The 21,865-nt window shown below is 40.8% G+C and overlaps 2 protein-coding genes across 3 annotated transcripts in view; both read right to left on the reverse strand.

The window, feature by feature from the left end:
- Window positions 1-21,865, reverse strand: part of bcl9 (BCL9 transcription coactivator) — a 177,673-nt gene that overhangs the window by 153,163 nt on the left and 2,645 nt on the right. The window contains exon 1 of one of the 2 annotated variants that reach the window (XM_067441016.1): window positions 6,319-6,670. The exons of the other annotated variant lie outside the window; for it this stretch is intronic. The gene's annotated coding sequence lies outside the window, so the exon portion shown is untranslated. Of the gene's footprint in view, window positions 1-6,318; window positions 6,671-21,865 lie in introns of those variants that run through there. 2 annotated transcript variants of the gene reach the window in all.
- The window catches only part of morc3b (MORC family CW-type zinc finger 3b), a 30,126-nt gene continuing 23,135 nt past the window's right edge, over window positions 14,875-21,865 (reverse strand). Inside the window, 1 exon segment of the mRNA XM_067442480.1 lies at window positions 14,875-15,068. Within this exon segment, the coding sequence (XP_067298581.1) occupies window positions 14,875-15,068 (194 nt within the window).

The following is a 21,865-nucleotide window of genomic DNA, read 5'->3' on the forward strand; positions in this document are numbered from 1 at the left end:
TAAGGAGAAAGAGAGGGGAAGAGAAGGGGAAAAAACGGTATGAACACCAGGGACAGACAAAGATTGCTGCCAGCATTAGCCGTTCACATGTCGGTTGGTTGGCATTGTATATATGCTAGCGAAAACTGGTCCCTCGTCATCATCCAAACCTCCGGAGCACGAACAAAGCAGCACATATAGCGATCAGCCACAATGTCACAACAAGGCTATGTTACCCCCTCCCTCTCATCCCTCCATCTCTCCTCATCCTCTTCCCACCATTTCATCTGCCCTCCATCATGGCAGAAGCCACAAGCCGCACGGTTGACTGGGCCGGTCAGTGTAAGACTGTACAGTCCAAAGCAGGGAAATTGATCTCCATATCAATTATAGAGCTGCTGGGGTCTTTTTCCTTCCTGGCTGGAGAAGCCTGGAGAAATTGCTTGGCCATAGCCATGGCATATTTTTCACCACTTTGGGCAAAAATCCATGTCGATTACGCAGCCAATCGATGGCCTGCGTCTCTTGCTCAGCGGTGCTGCTAAACGCATCAATGATGAGCCCAGTGTGGGCGGCAGAGCCAGAGAGACAGGGATGGAGAAGAGAGAGGGAGAAAGACAAGGAGATAAAGAGGGAGACTGACAGGGAAGGAAAGCGTAAGAGAGGAAGAGTGGGAGATAGACAGGGAGAGAAAACGAGAGACAAGCAGAGAGGCAAAAAGAATGGGAGGAAGAGAGAGACAGGAGGGGAACTGACAGGGAAAGGACATTGGGATGGGGAAGAAAAGACAGGGAGATAGACAGAGAGAAAAGAGGTAAGGAAAACAAGAATGCGACAGACAGGAAGAAAATGAGAGATGGTAGGGGAAAAAAGAGAGAGAAAGAAAGTGAGACAGACATGTAGGGGAAATGAAACCAAAAAAGCAGCGAGAGAGAGAGAGAGAGAGAGAGAGAGAGAGAGAGAGAGAGAGAGAGAGAGAGAGAGAGAGAGAGAGAGACTGAGCCAGGCAGGGAGGAAAAGAAGGCAAGCGTAAGACAGATGGAGGATGGAAAAGAGCAGAAGAGAAAGAGAGTGAGACAGACAGGAAAGGGAAATAGAGGCAGACAGCCACAGAAACCAAGAATGAGATTGGAGAAAATGAGTGAGAACGATTTAAAGAGACAAACAGGGAGGACAAGAGTGAGAGGTGATGCTTTCTCTTCCTGAAATCAGTAGTTTGGTTTCACTGTGTATGTGCGCGTGTGAGTCGCCTGATGTAATCGGTCGTTGGAGTGTGCGAGCATGTCCTGTGTCACTAGTGGAGCGTAGCGAAAACTGTGATTTACAGGAGGCTGTGGGGGGAGCTGAGAGAGAGAGAGCAAGAAAGAGAGAGAGATACTCATTAGAAGTATGAAGATGCTGTGACCAGAGCCTCCAAACCACAATAAATGACATCTCCAGCGCCATCTTTCAAACTGAGCTCATACACAAATACCCGAATGTTCCAACACACCCACGACGTCTATGATAAACATACATGCTCCCACAATGCATTTCTGCGCATGCTAGTTGTCGTAAAGTGGCCTATTGATGCTTCTCAATAGTACTGAAGTGTGTTTTCGAGCATTTCCCTTTATATATTTTACATGAAGCAAAATATTTTATTATGTAACTGACCGCTATCACCGTGTTAAGTCCAAAACAATAAACAAAGTGCAAATGCCGCAGTTAGCCAGTGACAGCGCCCCGCTCCGACTAAATTATTTACGTCAGAGTTCTGACACTTGCTCCACTTTAAAGCAGCGAACGGCCGGTTGTGACATCAGCACTCGACCTGAACCAGGCGTTTGGCATATTCTGCTAGCGCCTGTCATACTAATCTGGATAGCCTCCTCCTAACGTCTGTCACGCTAAGGTAGCCGCCTCCTCTCTCGTTCTCTGCGCTCTCCTCCTCCATGACATGAATACAAATGTGCTTTAAAAAACCCAAGGCATCATCTCTCTGCACCCCACCCCCTCCATCTCTCCCTCCATCCCCACATCTTTGTGTGATAGGCACCTCTAAATGAATTTGCAATCATCTCGACGGCTAGGCACACAAGGCTAGCGCGCACATTTCCACCTATTCAAAAAGATATTAGAGCGGAGGATACATCGGAAGGCGAGAGCGCTCAAAAGAGGGATGCTTTTCAAAAGAGAGATTGGGAATCTTTCTCCTTTTTTATGGTTCGAAAATCCCTGCTGACCGAGATGCGCCTTGTCTCCAATGAAATAATGAAACAATTATGACCGTACAGACGCGCATCCCAGAATTAACTAAACTGTCATCTAACTAAATGTGTTTTATGTTTGCTGTGAGTTATTAGCCGTCCCCTTAACACACTCGTAATTTATGCATTGGATATTTGACAACTGTGAAGAATAAATCCATTTATTTCCTTTGGTGCTCTCTCTGGAGGCACATCTCTCCATCCTACTGATCAAATCCCAACCCCTCCCTCCATTTCTTCTTCTCCTCCTTCGGTAGCAGATCTCAGAGGCCTCTTATTCCTTCCATTTCTCAGTCCAAACCCTGCAATCTACCTCCCTCTTTGGCACACTCCTGGTATTTATTGGAAATGCATGTGGATGGTTCTCACTATGTCGGATTATAGAGTAGACAGATTTAATTTGACACAAACAAAAATTAGGCTTTGAAGAATACAAATACGGCTGAAACTGAAAACAAAAATATTTTTCTGGTCTAAACTGGTTTCTCAGCCTAGTCAGGCTAGTTTTAGAGTGTTTTCAGGGGGTGCTTGTTAAACTCGGTTTGGCTGGGAGACCAGATGGCTGACCAGCTAAGCCAGATGAACACCAGTTTGGCCAGGCCAGGAGACTAGCTAGACCAGATTAAACCAGCGTATGTCACACTGAACAGACTTCTATTCATCACAGCCTTTGCTTACATACACTTTATGGCCGGAACTCGGAATATTCCATATCAGAGTTTGAACGGAAAATGGTATTTGGTGGCCTTGGTTTTATAGCTTAAACTTCAGGCAGATTAATTTGCTGCAAGCGAACACTAGGTTGTGAAGGATAGAAATACAGTTATAATGAAAATAAGCTGGTTTGCTGGTCTAAGCTGGTCTCCCAGCCTATAGTCAGAGTGTTTTCCTGAAGTGCTTGTTAAACTCGGTTTGGCTGGGAGACTAAATGGCTGACCAGCTAAACCAGACGAACACCAGCTTGGCCAGGCCAGGAGACTAGCTAGACCAGATTAAACCAGTGTATGTCACACTGAACAGACTTCTATCTATTACAGTCGGAATATTCCATATCAGAGTTCGAACGGAAAATGGTATTTGGTGGCCTTGGTTTCATATCTTAAACTTCAGCCAGATTGAATTCGCTGCAAACGAATTTTAAGTTGAGATGGATAGGAATATAGTTTGTGGCAAGCAGGACAAGACAGAGGGCCGTGAGAATGGTGCGATTGATAATGAGCTTCACCTGTGTGCCGCAATGGCCTTGTATCTCACAGAGGAGCTACGGAAGCAGGTGCAACGTCAGTGATGGACAAGAAAGGAGCAGGCCTGGACATTTACATTGAGTTTTGTTTATGCGTGTGCAGCAGTCTTTCATGAGGGGCTGCTGCTTTTACTTTCATTTTGGGGTATATGTGGCAAGCAGGGTGGGGCCCAGAGCCGTGAGAATGGAGCAAGGCTGGTGGTGTGATTGATAATGAGCGTAACCCGAGGCCCGCACGGAGGAGCTACGGGAGCTCATGAGGAGCGACGACAGTGAAGGACGACAGAGGACCCGTCCTGGACATTTACGTTGGGTTTTGTTTATGTGTGTGTTTAAGTGCGCTTTTACTTCCGCCTCCTTCTTACTTGACCTTCTAACTTTGTTACACAGTTATACTGAGAACTAAGCTGGTTTACTGAACTAAACTGGTCTCCCAGCTTAGTCAATCTGTTTAAGTGTTTAGGTGCTTGTTATACTTGGTTAAATTAGGAAACCAAATGGCTGATCAGCTAAACCAGATGAACACCAGTTTGGCCAGGCCAGGAGACTAGCTAGACCAGATTAAACCAGCGTATGTCACACTGGACAGACTTCTGCTCCTCACTGCCTCATTTTCATCCGCTTTAATGTCTGAAGTTGAAATATTCCACACCTAACTTTATCAAGTTGGTAGCCTATGGTTTTAGATGTATAATGGTTAAGATTATGGTTTGTTGGACTGGAATATTGTTCCAGGGCCAACGAAAGAGATCCTACTTGGCAAAATCTGGGTCACCTCTATTTCAAATCATCATAGAGTATGAAGGAGACATCTGACCCGGTGCTCTTTACCTTTCTTATGCCCTCTGTCACGACCTCTCGCTGTCAAGCAGGCGGACAACAACAGCAAAACAAACATACAAAAAATGTTTTGTGAAGCTGCCATGTCAAAACTGCAGGATACATTTACATTCTCTATTGGCATGTGTAATGCTTTTAAAACATGATTAATGAGCTTTCGCAAACCACTGTAATTTTTATTCCACTTGACTTTCAGTTTGCGTGTAATTGCTATTAAACTCAGGGGACATATAACCATTATGTTCACATCAAATAAAACACTATGTTCATGTTCCTCAGTTCCATCTCAAACATCATAAAAATCTATTAAACTCTGTTGCTGTAAATATTTTAATATGAACTATTCAGTATTACATCATTTATAAAACTGTTGCTATTTATAGAAGGTCCACTGAATGAAGACATTTAAAGATTTAGTAAAGCTTTTATAAAACAGCAGCAATAGACATGTATTTTCAATAAATAGTTTTTGTTTCCAAACAAAAATATCAACTTTATATAGAATGCACATTAATAAACAATGTATAGTCACAACTGTGTGTTTATCGGAATTTACAGTGGGTTCAGACGTGGCTCATCCAATCCAAATCAGAGTCATTCCTAACACTTAAAATAAGGTTTCATTTGTTAAAATTAGTTAACATGAAATAACAATGACAATTTTTTTACTAATTCATTATTAATTCATTATTACAATAAAAAGTTGTTTACTGAAACTAAAAATGAACAGTTATCAACTAACATTACCAAATATTAATCAATACTGTAGTGCTCATTGTTCGTTATTTCACTAACAAACATTAGGAGATATATTAAGATACATTAAATTATACAAATATTTAAGTAAAATTACCATATTGACATCAATTACTGATCTTAGTTGCTCAATAATTCCCAATCACTGTAACTTTATGATAAATATAGTGTCATCACTGTCATAGAATCAAATTTATTGTAAATATGAAACTTGAAGGTCCTCTCAAATTGGAATTACAACTAGGACACCTGAGATACAACAACCTTGCTTTTTTTTGTCATATGAATTTACGTATAACGCTGCATACTGTACATTTTTACACAGCGACATGAACATATATATATGTCCATGTTTTTCTTGAACTCTTGAACATGACATGCTCATTATGACTTCAGCCGTGTTGGAATAAATAGAATCTTCTGACAAGCAAGTAAAGGCAACATATATCGTGCAACCTATGGAATAAAAGACACTGTAGTGCCTATAAACTCTTAAAAATAAAATATGAAAAATTATAAATAAATTCAAATTGTTTGACTTTTCTAACAACTGGTTTATACACATCAAAAAGCATTTGCATGTGCGTGTCACACCGGAGACGAATGGATAACCTTTAGCGTTAGAGACAGGCAGAAAGAAAGAGAAAATCACTGCAGGTTTTCAGAACAGCTGGTAGTGTAAAAGCAGTCTGCTACCACCATGGAGGGCACAGACCGAGAAACCCCCCAGGCAGAATAGAACCGCCCCCCAAACACACACACACACACGGCTCCAATCATTGCACAATTCACTGGCTGCCGAGAGTGACAATCCTGACATACAGAAAGAAAAAAGCTCTTGTTGCTTTGCAGCTATCACACACACATGGACTGCTTGAATAACCAGACAATAATGAGAGGAGAGCAGAGGAGGTTTATTCTGGCATGGAGGGCAACTCATCCAGACTATCCAATGACACATTCCAAACCATCCACTCCCCCTTCACCCCCTGCTCTTTCCATATATCCATATATCTTTTCAAGGACTAAGAATTACAGAGCGTAAACGTTTTTACCCACGCTCACGTAGACGCACCAACCAGGAATAACCACAATAATAGCAGCACGCTGTTTGCAGCCCCAACTTGGGCTCCAACTCTGGGTCTCATTTTTCGCACACCCACCCTCCTCGAACAAAAGAGAGAGATAAAGTAAGAAAGGCGAATAAAAAAAAGAGTGATCTGATGCTAAAGCAAAAGATACAGTACTCACCCCCTCTCTTTCTCTGTCACTCTATCAGCCCCCGTGTACGAGCGAGCGTCTCCTCCTATTTCTCTCGCTCTTCTCCCTTTCTGTGTGCCCTCTCACACACAGCAGCCATACAAAAACACGTTCAGGATCATTTGGGTTTTCATCATTTGTTTCTTCTCTTATTTCTCTCCAGGCTTTTGTACCCCTCCCTTTTGTCCGTGCTGGCCCAAAAAGTGCACACACATCCACACAAAGGGCTGCTCTTCCCTGCAGTCCCTGGTCCCCTTCAGCATCTAGACACTAGGACAACATCAAAGCAACTTGGGGGGAACACTTCAGGGGCCTATTGTCTCCAGTCTGATCGTTTTTTCTCGCCTCCGTCCCCCCCTTCGCTTTTGACGCCATTTGGTACAGTCCAGGCATTCAAGCCAAGCAGCTTTCACACATGCAGGGGAAGCTTGTCTCAGGCAATTGCTGACAAGCTACAAACAAGGCAGCCATCCCCCTTCACTGCACACACACACACTCGTGTGTTAACAACTCGTTTCTCTCGCTGAGACTCAAGCCCTCTCTTACCGGACGCTGTTGAGCCCAACAACATCATTCAACGCCCCATATCTCTCTATCCAACTATCTCGAGGTGTGAGCTTCAGCATTGGGGAAGCTACTCTGAAACTGTCTTGGCAAGCCACAACTACAAGTTATGTTTTTTGGGAAAGAAACTACACAAGCTACTTACAAAAAAGGGAGCGCTATAAAGCACAGGGGTTATATATATAAAACAGATAATAAAATGATCAAACTGTATTATTAAAAAGAGCATTATATATGGATATCAATTAGGTCCATAGCAACAAATGTAATATATTACCACAAGGACAGTTAAAGATAGACCGTCAACCTCTGTGATTAATAAATGTGTATATTACATGTAATTCTGCAACTGTTGTGTGTGATTTAAAAAACTAAAGGTGCGGAGCAAACAATAATATATATATATATATATATATATATATATATAAATCAACTGAGAGCACTAAGTCAATGCAAATTAATTGATATAAAACAATAAAAAATGTTTTTAATGTATACATTTGAAAAAAAAATTTGAAAAATAGCTCAAAATAAAGGTTCCAAACCTTTATGTTTTTTTTTTTTTTTTACAGTGATGCCATAGAAGAACCATCATTAACAGTTCTTTAAAGAACCATCTATTTTTCATAGTGTGAAAAACATTTTAACAATCTGAAGAAGCTTTTTAAAGAAACTTTTGTGGAATAGAAAGCTTCCGAGAATGTTAAAGGTACTTCATGGAACAATCAATACCAATAAAGAACTTTTAATGGTAACACGCATTAATTACTTAATGTACTTATTATAGTAATGACAGTAAATTATGCCAAATCCTAACCACAACTCTATAGTAAGTACATAGTTAAATAATATTACTCAATACTCAGTACTTTGAGTAAGTACAACGTTATAAGTTAAATTACAATATTGTCATCAATTACTTATATTAGTTACTCAATAATGTCCACAATCAATGGAACTTTATGAAAAATAGTGTGGTATTGAAATTATTATAAATATAATATTCAAGGTGCTCTCAAAGTGGAATTACAACTAGGACACCTGAAATACAGCAACCTTGCATTTTTTTTTGTCATATACATTTACGTATATCTGTAACCATTCGCTGCATATATTGTTCATTTTTACACAGTGAAATGAGCATGAATATGTCCATGTTTTTCTTAAACTCTTGCACATGACATGCTCATTATGACTGTAACTATGCCACCTTAGAATAAAATGTAAACATTTTAATTTTTTAAGTGTAACAATGTTGTTTCGCTAAAAAAAATACAAATTGGAAAATGCTCAACTGAGCACTGATTCAAATTAGCATTTTAACCATGCTCATTAAACAAGCTCATCATGAATCACACCACCTATAACAATATTAAAGAGAGTGAGACAGTCTAGTAAAGCACGAATGATCATTGCCTCAGTTTGCTTGGTTTCAAGGCTGTGTGAACAATATAATGAAATGTAGCATAGAACAAGCACACGCATGACTGAGAACCAGTTCAAATTTCCTAATCTGTTCTCTGACTCGTTTCAACCAATCGACTCGTTAAATGAATCAGACCCTCTACACTGTTACTAAAGAGAGAGAGAGAGAGAGAGAGAGAGAGAGAGAGAGAGAGAGAGAGAGAGAGAGAGAGAGAGAGAGAGAGAGAGAGAGAGAGAGAGAGAGAGAGAGAGAGAGAGAGAGAGAGAGAGAGAGAGAGAGAGAGAGAGAGAGAGAGAGAGAATCTAGTCCATTGTCAATGATCGTTGCCTTAGTTTGCTTGATTTCGAGACTGCTTCAAAATGAAATTCTGCTTATGGACTTCCACAACTTTCCATATTCAACTTATGTAGAAAGTGTAATGCCTCTTGCATTTCAAAATTATTATGCTAGGTCCGACGTCATACGTCGTTATGCGTGTTTGTAAGTTGAATACAGAGGGCGGTCTGGGGGTAGCTAGATATTTTACTTTATAAAGTTTTAAATATAGATATATTGATTATACAAACTCATCACTTCGCTTCAGAAGGTCTATATTAACTCCCCGGAGCTGTGTGGAGCATTTTTATGGTGGATGGATGCACTTTTCACTGCCATTATAAAGCTTGGAAACATCAGGATATTTATTCCTATAAGAAAATCATATACACCTAGGATGGCTTGAGGTTGAGTTAATCATGCAGACTTTTCATTTTAAAGTGAAGTAATCCTTTAATCTGAAATAGAAGAAAAAATTTTAGCAATGGAAAATTACACACATCACCTTTAAAGGTGTCATGCACTGTTTTTTGTTTTGTTTTTTTATACTGTTGTCTGAGGTCAATTAATGATGTCCGCGTGGTTTTTAAATTCAAAAACATCATAACAAATAAGTAATAGGCTATTTTCTACAGTGGCTTTGAGGCTCTCTCCTGAATGCTTGGTTTTGATGGGCGTGACGCACTGGAGACTTGGAAGTAAACGCCCACGGCTAGGATTGGATAGATTTGCATATTTAATTAGCTTCAGCTCCTGTCATATCTATGCCCCTGTCAAGCCCGATCTTACAAAAATGCGTATCAATAGTACGAGTGTGCAATCTCGTGGAATGTATACGCCAAAATGAATTTTGGCATGCATATGGTACATGGCTTTTTGCATGCATATGATACGCACTTTATGGCGTATTATACGTACGATCTACCCTAATCCTACCCAAGAGCGTGTCATATGCACGTCATAAAGTCCATATCATATGCACGCGAAAAACGCGTAGCATATGCATGCCAAAAGTCCTTTTGGCATATCCATTCCACAAGATTTCACACTCGTACTATTAATACACATTAACATGTGATCGCGTTGCCCTGTTAGTTAAGTCCACATGAGGGAGGGGTTGTTTTGAAAGCGGCAACCGAAATGATTCAAGTAGTCTTTTTCAAACAAACACAATGCTTTATTTCTCATCCACCCGCAATTGATTGGACTGTTATTTTTGTATTGCATAGCCCACAAGATCAGACGATATAAGTGTGAACCGCGCGCACACATGCACGTGCTCAAGCTCACCCTTCAAATGTCAAGTCAAGAGAGAGAATAGCAGAAAAAGAAAGGAATATTCATCGGCCTGCCGACGGGCTTCCGTTTTGGTAGCCCATCTGGAAAACACAGCCTCAGGACGTTGGGCTTTGCGAGCCCTGGCCCATATGTGTCTGAGTCAAGCGTGCTAAAGTTAGACATGTACACATGAGCAAAACAATCTATAACAATGCAGTGCTATTACATATAAAAACACGTTTTACTCACATAAGTGTGTTGCACCATTCCTCCTGTCGGATCCAATATAGAAGAAATAGCATTGTGAGATTTGTTTACAAACGATCCCGGGGTGAAATTAAGTGAACATGTCTTCCCCACGTGAGCTGGAACTTCATTAAAAATAAAGTTCAACCACACAGGGGCGTAGCACCAAATTTTGGGCCCTGGGTACAAACCATCTTGCTGGGCCCCCGTACCATGTATGTGTATGTATAGAAAACGGACTTCCCTGCCTCGGGCCCTGGTTACTCAGTACCCTTTATCCCCCCAGTCCCACGCCCCTGCAACCACACATTCCTAATATCAGGATCTGAAGGAAGCTTATGCAGCGACTGTGTTCTTTCACAACCAGGAATAGCGCAATATCTTGCTATATTCTTCGGCATGTTTATTGCTGCTGGCTAGCGTGATCCGAAGAATCGGTGGGCGGGGCTACTGAATTTCACGTGCTTATTATTCTGTAGAGGCGGTGTTTTGTCAGTCGATGACGTCTAGATGCGAACACGATCGTTTTCTGGGCCTGGTGTCTATAAAAGCTTTTCTTTGACTAACAAGGTTTGACTAACTTTTCTTTGTTTTCAGCTCTGAAACTTACGGGATAATGTTTTATTACCAAGACCTTTTATATATCAAAAGCTCAAGGAAAAGTTTATTTCTCAATTCATCGCCCCTTAAAATTAGTTGTATTGTTACTTTTAGTTAGATCAGATGCTGGTGAGTTTACGCAAGTCTGGCATGTGAACATACAAGGATATGGCTTGTTGGGGAGGAGGGGGGGTATGGGATACAGGAGCTTTCTATTTCTTCCTTTTGCTTTTTCTCTCCATCTCTGTTACTCGTGTAGCTCTCAGGGAGTGAAAAAAAAAACACAAGAGGGGGAGAGGGGACAAGAAAAGTGAGAAGGGAAGGGGGGTAGGGTGGGACGGTATTCGTGCTCTCATCTGGCTTCTATAGCAGTAGGGAGAGAAAGAGAGAAATGGAGGGTCAGGGGCCGCAGAAGAAGGAGAGAGAGAGAGAGAGAGAGAGAGAGAGAGAGAGAGAGAGAGAGAGAGAGAGAGAGAGAGAGAGAGAGGGAGAGAGAGAGAGAGAGAGAGAGAGAGAGAGAGAGAGAGAGAGAGAGAGAGAGAGAGAGAGAGAGAGAGAGAGAGAAGGAAGGAAGGAAGGAAAAAAGGGTGATGTGAAGGTGGGGGGAGGATAGGATTAAGGAACAATGAATCCCAGACCCCAAACTGAGGGGTAAGAGTTCTCAAATTGTGGGCCGTTAAAATCATGTCTCAATGTGAAGCTCAGGACTTGCTCCGACTCAAAACAAACATTTTGAAAGTTGCTTGTTTTCAGATAGCTGCAAAGTGAGATACACTAGAGCAGTGCTTAATGCCCAGCTCAGTAAAGCCCAAAGTACACTTTGGCCGTCCGTGTCGGCCCACCATCCGCGTGACGTAATTTTTGTCTTCAGGAGGATGTCCGCACACCCTGTCCACATGCAGCCCAATTTTTGTGACCGCACGGACGATCCACATACAGCAGCCAATGTACGAGTGACTTTAGCGCTTGAAAGTCCAAGCGTCGAACATCTTTCCGCGCTCACAGCCAAAGGAGCATAACTTGAAAGGCTTGTGCGTGAAACAAAGCTTAAGTCTACAGAATATCATTTAGCATTATCATTAATAATGCTTATCTTCAATTATTTTCTCATTAAAAAAAGTTTTACAAACAAGAAAAAAGTATAGCAGTTTATTTTACATGGAAAGGGACGCCTTATGTGATTGGCCTGACCAGAGTTTGATGTAGGCCATTATTACAAAGATTCACTTTACAACAAGTAGCTGCAAGTGTTATTCACATAATATTTATGCAAATTTCATACACAAAATCTTTCTTTAAAAAGGAACTGAAAACTGTCATCATTTACTCGCCGTCATGTCATTTCAAACCTGTAGCTAAAGATATTTTTTTTTTAAGTCTCAGTGTTTTTCAATGGGCTCTAGTGTTGTCTTCGAAATATCTTATATTTTGTGTTCTGCAGAAGAAAAGCTCCCACAGGTTTGGAAACAACATGATGTAAATGTGTACAGAATTTTCATTTTTGAGTGAACTATCCCTTTAACAAAGGAAAATGAAAATCTCACCCGCTGAAATCTACTTATATATCCCCCGGGTGCACTTATCCCAGGTTAGGAATCACTATAGTAGAGGACGTGAAAGAGTGAAGAGAAATGAGGGAAGGAAAATAAGCATGGAAAAGGAGGGGTAATAGCTGGGAAGTAGACAGATGTGTCAATCAAAAGCAATTGTAAGCAGATGGACACAAAGACACCAACAGCCTTCCTCACAGCTTAACCAGAATTTTTACCACCGAGCCATTATGTTAAAGGTTCAACAAAACAAATACATCAAATCACATTTACATTATAAAAGGGGGCTACTGAGATATAATAAGTATATTTGCTTGGTCATGTGATCTCATTATTCTTCCTCTGGATTCTTCATATCATGAGCGAAAAGCCCCTGCTAAACTGCATGTCCAAAAGTACTACTACGCTACAAAAGTACATCAGGAATTAATCCAAAAATGACCATTTTTTTGAGGTCTGTGGAATGAGAAGAAAACGCATATTTTATTACTAAACAGCACCTTTGTTTCAGGACTTGTTTCTAGTTTTACAAAATACGTTTAGTCTCATTTTGGGGGCATAGTAGCATGGATACCAGCCGAACTTAGACCCGCCCACAAAATGTTTAGGTCGGGCAGTTCGGTCTCGCCTTGCTCCATAGAGGAGTAATTATCCCCGAACAGAAACTGTTCGGATCAATGAAATCATCAGGGCGGGTTCTCCGGGGGAAAAATGGCGTTTGGGGGGTAAAATGTGTGTTATTTTGGCAAGGTTACCTGCTAAAATTCGCACTCATGGGTCTATATATCACATAATAGTCGCTTCAACCCGCAGACATAGAAAACAACCCGCGGGGAAAAAAAACGCGGACTTGGCAACACAGTGCAGTTGAACTATGTTGACAATGCGTCGCTTCGTTGCTCTGATTGGTTGTAGGTCTATCCAATTTATGTCTTTCCTGGTTCGGTTGAAACACGCCCCATAATCACAGCCCAATGGAGCAGTTTCAGACTCTTATTCTTACTGAACAGCACAATTTTATTTATGTCAATTCTGAAGTAAATTTTACTCCAAATTCTAGGTTGACTCCTCCTTGAACTGTCACCTTATCGTGGTGAAGGGGTTTGAGTACCTGAATGATCCTAGGAGCTATGTTATCCGGGACTATATGCCCCTGGTAGGGCCTCCCAAGGCAAACAGGTCCTTGGTGACGGGTCAAACTAAGAGCAGTTCCCAAGCCCACTATGACCAACTTAAAATGAAGGACCGAGACATCGCCCGGCATGGACGCAGCCCGAAAGAGCGACGTGGGGCCCCCCTCCCGTGGGCTCACCACCTGCAGGAGGGATCACAAGGGGCCGGTGCATAGTGGATTGGGCGAAAGTCTGCGTGGAATGTCACCTCGTTGGCGGGGAAGGAGCCTGAGCTTGTGCGGGAGGTCGAGAGATATATGTCGAGAAATAGTCGGGCTCACCTCCACGCACAGCTTGGGCTCTGGAACCACACTACTTATAGCCTCCCAGCTCAACTGCCATATGTTGGAGTTCACCCCGGTGAACGAGAGGGTCGCTTCTCTGCACCTTCGAGTCAGGGATAGGTCTCTCACTGTCATTTGTGCCTACGGGCCGAATGGCAGTGCAGAGTACCCGGCCCTGTTGGGGTGCTGGAAAGAGCTCCGACTGGAGACTCCATCGTTCTACTGGGGGACGTTAACACCCACGTGGGCAGTGACAGAGAAACCTGGAGGGGCGCGATTGGGAGGAACGGTGCAGCATCTGCAGTAATGCGGGCGATGTACCGATTTGTCGTGGTGAAGAAGGAGCTGAGCCGTAAGGTGAAGCTCTCGATTTACTGGTCAATCTACGTTCCTACTCTCACCTATGGTCATGAGCTCTGGGTCATGACCGAAAGGACAAGATCCCAGAAGCAGGCGGCTGAAATGAGCTTTCTCCGCAGGGTGACTGGGCGCTCCCTTAGAGATAGGGTGAGAAGCTCAGTCACTTGGGAGGAGCTCAGAGTAGAGCCGTTGCTCCTCCACATCGAGAGGAGCCAGCTGAGGTGGCTCGGGCATCTATTTCGGCTGCCTCCTGGACGCTTTCCCAGAGAGGTGTTCTGGGCACGTCCCACCGGGAGGAGGCCCTGGGGAAGACCTAGGACACGCTGGAGGGATTATGGCTCCCGGCTGGCCTGGGAACGCCTTGGGGTTCCCCCGGTGGAGCTGGAGGAAGTGGCTAGGGAGAAGGAAGTCTGGGCGTCTCTCCTTAGACTGTTGCCCCCGCGACCCGGCCCCGGATAAGCGGAAGATAATGGATGGATGGATTCTAGGTTGATGGATATGGATATCATCTCGTGGAAAAGTTCAAACCGAAAGGATCCCAGCGATTGCGTCATAGGTGGCGTTATGTTTTTTCGTGGTGTTTTTCACAAACAAGATTTACATATGAAGGAGGAGGCAATGGTGTTTGAGACTCACTGTATGTGATGTGCATGTATTGAACTCTTGTTATTTAACTACGGCAAGGTTAATTCAATTTTTCATTCTAGGGCACCTTTAATATCTAGATAGTTTGATATCTTAGAAAATTAGCTTTAGTTGAGAACTTTTCCACCAGATGATATCCTTGCTCCATTGGTGACTTTGTTGCATTCACACCACGTCATAATTACTGTAAATAAAGCTCTGTATGCTCTCGAATCACTCTTGCTGTACCTTGCTGTCACACACTTATCGGTCTGCACAGCACAGCTTCTAGTCAAACACACCTTGAATCTGAAGAGGTCAGCTGGTACAGAAAAGTATACGTTTACACATTGTAATTACAAGTTCTACAAGAACATAAAAGGCTTTCAAAACCATTACCATAATTACAACATGCCGCAAAAGCACCTTATATAGAGACTCTTCCATTTCCATATATGGTTTGAGTGATCGGAACCATATATTTAGGTATATATTAATATTTAATCTGAACGTATATATATAAGTAGACCTCCAATTCAGAAGTAGTATGTGCAGTTTGACAGTATTTGATTTAAATTCAACCTCAAAAAAGACATGCAGAACAAACACGGATGTGCAAGAATATAAAGTTTTTTCTTCATATTTAAATCATTTTTAAACCCTTTTTTTCTAAAAAAAAATAAAAAAAAAATAATGAATGTTATTTTTTTCATTCTTAGCAGTACAAATATGTGCATATGTTTTACAAAAGTAAACGCCTTAAAAGTTTAAAAATGTTCTTGCAACAAATTAATACATTACTGTTCCTCTCTAATTTGTAAAATAGTTTGAGAACTTTCAAATGATAGTTTGTCTATTACTTTAGGTTTAAACTAAGATATTATTGTTTTAAACATATAATGCCAACCATTATCAGTGACAGTTATCATGATACATTTACTTGAGAAGCAAAATGACTTAAAATATTAAGTCTTGTTTTTTGAAAAAAAATATCTCAAAGACTAAGATTAAAACAAACAAATTTCTGAAGCTGCATCACAGGATGCACTTATTATTTAGATACTAATATATACACTTTTGATAACAATATGTACATTTAGAGTACTAATATGCACTCTTTTGGTACAAAGAAGTAACATTTGAAAGGTTACCCCCAAATGACAGCTTGTGTACCTTTTTTGGACTAAAATACTTAGGAAGAATTGTTTGCAGCGTGCACGCAAAGAGTTAATATTTAAGTGTGCTGGTTGCTAGTGTGGAGGACCGCAGGAGGGGGCGGAGCCACAGGAAAGGCTTCCATTGAGAATTGAGCTGCCTGTGATTGAGCTGAACTATTCCAGGCCACTGGGGGAGGGTCTCAGTCTCACATTTACCTTCCTTTGCATGCCATGTTGAAAATGTCACATTACACATACTTTCTAACAGTCGTTAGTTAATAAATAAATGTAAATATGTGAAAACTACCCCTATGTGAGTGAATTAAAACAGTCACACAAAAAAAAGAAAAACCCTATCACCCCTATTATAGTACTCCCAGCATCAATGAATGGTGGTGGATTTATGGCTTGGTATGTGGAAAAAATGCACTGTAGATTATCATAAAGGACCAAGCTATTAAAAAAAACCTTGGAGGTTTGTAATGACTGTGTTTACGATTTCAACAATCTCAGCTGCCGTAAACGGCACTACAGTCAAAGCAATTAATGTTGTTTATGAAAAGCTAACAGTTTTTTTGGTTTTGAGCCACACTTCTATCCTGTAGAGACTCGGTGTACCAACAACTGTACCACTACACTTCAAAATGATTTTACATCAAACAAATGCTTTGAAACTGATTTTGAGTTAGTTCAAATTTAGTTTCCTTCCTTCACATACTTAAGTCAAGCTTTAAAATGGATAGTTCACCCCAAAATTTAATTTTTATGTTTATCTGCTTACCCCCAGGGCATCCAAAATGTAGGTGTGTTTGTTTCTTCAGTAGAACACAAATAAAGATTTTTAACTCCAACCGTTGCTGTATAATGCATGTCAATGGGGTGTTTTCTTAGCCTGACAAGCCAGACCCACATCAAGATGTTTGGTCTGGAAACTCACCATAGACAGGGCTCAATCCGAGGGGCGGGATAAACGGTTGTCTTTCAAACTCCCTTTGCACGCGATAGGATAGCGCTACACCAACCAGAGCAACGAAGGTGAAACAGAGCTCGCTGACAGATTAAACATTCACAGTATCCGGACGGCTAAACTACGAACACATCTTCCCTTTTTAAGAATGACTTCAGTGCCGTTCTTTGTTCTTTTCTCAGAGAAAAGCTTAACTCCAAGTCTTCCAGAATCGCAGTCAGAGCTGATTCGAAAGACCGCCGTTCGCCAGTTTCTGTGTTTACTAGAAGCACGTAAACGCAACTCGGCCGTCGTCATTATGGCCCCGGCCGCTGACTCTATACACGATGTGATTGGCTCGTCCAGAGTGAGGGGAATACAGCTCAGAAGGGTATTGAGAGTTCCTAGACGACACTTGCGGGCAGATTAGATTTGCTGCCCCTAGGGTGCGTCTAGATTTCTAGGCTAGTGTTTTCTATGACAGTCACTATGAGAGTAAAAAAGACAAAGACATACGAATCCATATTAAACCCTGGGGCTTGTGACGACACATTGATGTCTTTAATGCATTGCTTCTGCCGGAGAAGGTCAAAACCCGACGCGATCATATACATATATTTATATGTGTATATATATTTATTACACAAATACTGTTCATTTTCGCAAACCGATCATTTTGTGTCTTAAGACATCAATGTGTCGTCACAAGCTGCAGGGTTTAATATGGATTCGTATGTCTGTGTGTTTTTTACTCTTATAGAGACTGTCAAAGAAATCACCCTATTGACATGCATTATACTGCAACGGTTGGAGTTAAAAAAAAATATTTGTGTTCTACAGAAGAAACAAACACACCTACATCTTGGATACCTTATGGGTTAGCAGATAAACATCAAATTTTCATTTTTGGGTGAAATATCCCTTTAACTGTTCAGCTCCTTTATTGTTCAAAAGTTTGGGGTCATCAAGTTTTTTTTAAAAGGAAATTAATACTTTTATTCAGCAATTGGATGCCAAAAATTGATTAAAAGTGACAGTGAAGCCTTTTACACTGTTACAAAAACTGTGTACGTTTCATAGTGTACTGTAGGTTTCACGACATACTAACACCCATGAAAAACTCACATTATGTTAATCTTAATGTTAATGTGTTGTAAATGTAACCAAACGGGCCATTTACCAGTGTTCATGGCAAATCTAATTTACTAGACAGAATAAGCTCAAAATGAGGCAGTTTCTAGCTGTCATTCAGACAATCGAGGCAATTGTATCCAATCACATTCCACTGCATTACAGGCCACTGCACATTTGGACAGTGTCCAGACGTCGCCGCGAGACCTCATGCTGGCTGGGATGATCGCTAACATGCCATCAGCAAAACTCCACAGCCTGAAGGAGAAATGCATCAGACACTGGACGGCTCTGGGTGAGAAACACACATGGGACGGCAGATGCATCAGCAGGCGTTCTCCTGAGTGATACGATAACATGCTGTTTCATTCTGGATGCTGGGACACCATGTCCAGCACTCAAGTCAAGGGGGGCAACGCCATGACATATGTCTACCCATATCAGAGGAACCCTGAGAAGGAACGTGCACTGCTTCAAGGAAATACAAGGCAAGGATGTTCTAAAAGCATTCAAATGTTTGGGGTCTGTTATCTTTTTTTATTAATTCATTTTATTTATTCATTAAGGATGCATTAAATTGACCAAGTGATAAGTAAAGACATTAAAGGGTAATAATATTACAAAATATTTTTATTTCCAAATAAATGCTGTTTTTCAACCCTATATTCATTCAAAATGTATCATGGTTTCTACACAAATACCAAGCAGCACAACTGTTAATAAATAATAAAAAGCAATGTTTCTTTAGCTCCGAATCAGCATATTAGAATGTGAATCATGTGACATTGAAGACTGGAGTAATGATGCTTTGAAAATGAAAATTCAGCTTTTCCATTACAGGAATAAACTAGATGTTAAAATATATTAAAATAGAAAACAGATTTGTAATATTATTTCACAATATAACTGTTTTTAGTGTATTTTTCATCAAATAAATGCATGCTTGGTGATGCATTTAAAAAAATGTCTGACCCCAAACTTTTGAATGGTAGAGATATTGACTGAAATATTCCATATTTTTTGCCTCCTTTACAGTGCACAAAAATAAATGTTTTGTCTTATTTTCCATTAAAATATTAAAGCACCATTAAAAGCAATACATGTACTTAGAGAAATAAAGCTGTTAGAAATTAATCTTTACACAAAATTTGGCACTTTTTCTTGCTTTAAAGCTACACTGTGTAACTTTTTTAGTTTATTCTTAGCTAAAACACTTAGTTCTCTCAAAAATATATGTGCTCATTAATGTATATTTACTTTTTCAAGTTATAAAGTATTCTCGTAAGTTTATAATATGCCATTGAAAATACATACGGGTGAGGGGTTCGAATGCTGGTCGCCATGTTGCTCCTCCATCTTGAAAGTACATTAGCCAAAGAGGGACATACCCATAAATTCAATCGTCGCCTTTCGTGTTTTATCACTGTCACTTTTTGCATTTTAAATCGGCCACCGTAGGAGTTAAAACGAAATCAGAATTGAGAGGAACAGAAACTATTATTCACTGGATGGTCATATACTTTTTCACCGCTAGATGGGGGAAAATATCACACAGTGTAGCTTTAAGGATAAATCTTAACTAAATTTAGCAAAGTTTGTGCTTAAAAAATGCCAATACAAACGATCTCAACATCTTACTTCTCAAATGTATACTATTTAGGAATGTTTACAAAAAATTATAAAACATGTGATTTGTATTTACTTTAGGGTTTCTCTGCACTCACCCTCTCTTCTCATCATTAAAACATGGTTTAAGATATTTTAGATATTTCAAAAGGATGAAAATACACTATATTGCAAAAAGTATTGTGACATGGTACCACTCCAAATCATTGAATTCAGGTGTTCCAATTACTTCCATGGCCACAGGTGTATATAATCAAGCACCTGTGGCATGCAAACGCTTCTACACACATTTGTGAAAAAACAGAGAGCTTCATGGAATGGGTTTTCATGGCCGAGCAGCTGCATACAAGCCTTATGTCACCAAGTGCAATGCAAAGCATCAGATGCAGTGGTGTAAAGCAGCCGCCGCTGAAGTCTAGAGCAGTGGAGGCTTGTTCTCTTTTTGACCAATTGACCAATCACGCTTCTCTGTCTGGCAATGGATGAGTCTGGGTTTGGCGGTTGCCAGAAGATCGGTACTTGCCTGACTGCATTATGCCATGTGTAAAGTTTGGTAGAGGGGGGATTATAGTGTGGGTTGTTTTTCAGGGGTTAGGCTTGGCCACTTAGTTCCAGTGAAAGGAACCTCTTAATGCTTCAGCATGCCAAGTAATTTTGGACTGTTCCAAATGACTGCACACCAGTGCACAAAGCAAGGTCCATAAAGACATAAATGAGTGAGTTTGGTGTGGAGGAACTTGACTGGTCTGCACAGAGTCCTGACCTCAACCCGACAGAACGACAACTTTGGGATGAATTAAAGCGGAGACTGAGAGCCAGTCCTTCTCGTCCAACATCAGTGCCTGACTTCACAAATGCGCTTCTGGAAGAATGGTCAAAAATTCTCATAAACACACTCCTAAACCTTGTGGAAAGCCTTCCCAGAAGAGTTAAAGCTGTTGTAGCTGCAAAGGGTAGGACAACTCCATATTAAACCCTACAGATTAAGAATGGGATGTCATTAAAGTTCATGTGCATGTAAAGGCAGGCGTCCCAAACCTTTAGCAATATAGTGTATTTCCATTTCATTGTATACTTGATAAGAGATGATGATGTAATGACCCTTTAGTGCTCAAAATGGACCAGCTTGACCTTCTTTTGACAGAAATCTTGCATCAAAGAGCACCTTTAAACATCACACATTTATTAAGGTAGTTGAGTTCTAGCTGGATAAAGTAATAATGGCTCTCATTCTGAACTGCCGCCACAGAATTACTGCAGATCAGGGGCCGTATTACAGAAACTTCCTATCTTTAGTTAAGATCTGACAAGTTCTAACTCAAATCGCCATGGTAACTGATGAGATAAGATAGGATTTTATAGTTGGGATCTTTCTGTAATACGGCCTCTGAGGACAAAGTTTCTAGTTTTCACCACCTTGACTTGGGGTTAGAAATGGGATAGTAGGGTTAGTAATATCAGCGTAATTGCACACACAAAAAAAAATAGTTCCACTATGACATCACATCCTGCTATTGGGGAATGTTGTCACCGGTCAGCTTTTCTTAAATTAACAGTAAAAAAATGTACTGGGCTAAAATGGTGAAAATATAGAATGGCTTTATTTAAGCCAAGACTTTGTGTGCTGACAAAGATATTCACTGCAGTAAAATGAGTGACAACTAGCCCCAGCCTCCCTAATTCACCCAATTCTTCTCTAATGTCTGACCATATTTTCTGTCAGCTCCCTTCCACCCTTTCAGTTGCTCTCTCTATATATACCTCGACTCTATGGTGTTTCTGGAGACAGATATGAGACGGAAGGCAACGATGTGGCCCATTGTGTCCTCATTAAGACTTTAGAGCTGGGATGTGACCGTACAGCCAGGAATTCAATCATGTTTTCACTCCCTAGTGATGCTACTGCTTAAGGGGAGCAAGAAAGGCACAAGAACATTCCCAAATGTTACATGTGTGTTATTTAAACATTATATAAAGGCTACAGAAGAATAATCACTTTATGGAATCTACAGGAGGAGGACAAGGATGCACAGCTTTGGAAAGAATGGATGCTGTCCTATCATCAGTTCTCACTATCGTCTGATACAGTCTGTGATAAATAAATGGTTTAATAACTGCACACTGATTCTTGTTCTGCTGCTTTTATTTTGCTTTAGTTTTAATAATAGCAAGCATAGTGTCAAGAATTGAATGTTTTCTTATATTTTCCAGACAGAACATACATATTGCTTGTGCTTTTTGCGTCATATATAGGATATA

Source organism: Pseudorasbora parva, chromosome 4 (assembly GCF_024679245.1).
Source record: "Pseudorasbora parva isolate DD20220531a chromosome 4, ASM2467924v1, whole genome shotgun sequence".
NCBI classification, from domain to species: domain Eukaryota; kingdom Metazoa; phylum Chordata; class Actinopteri; order Cypriniformes; family Gobionidae; genus Pseudorasbora; species Pseudorasbora parva.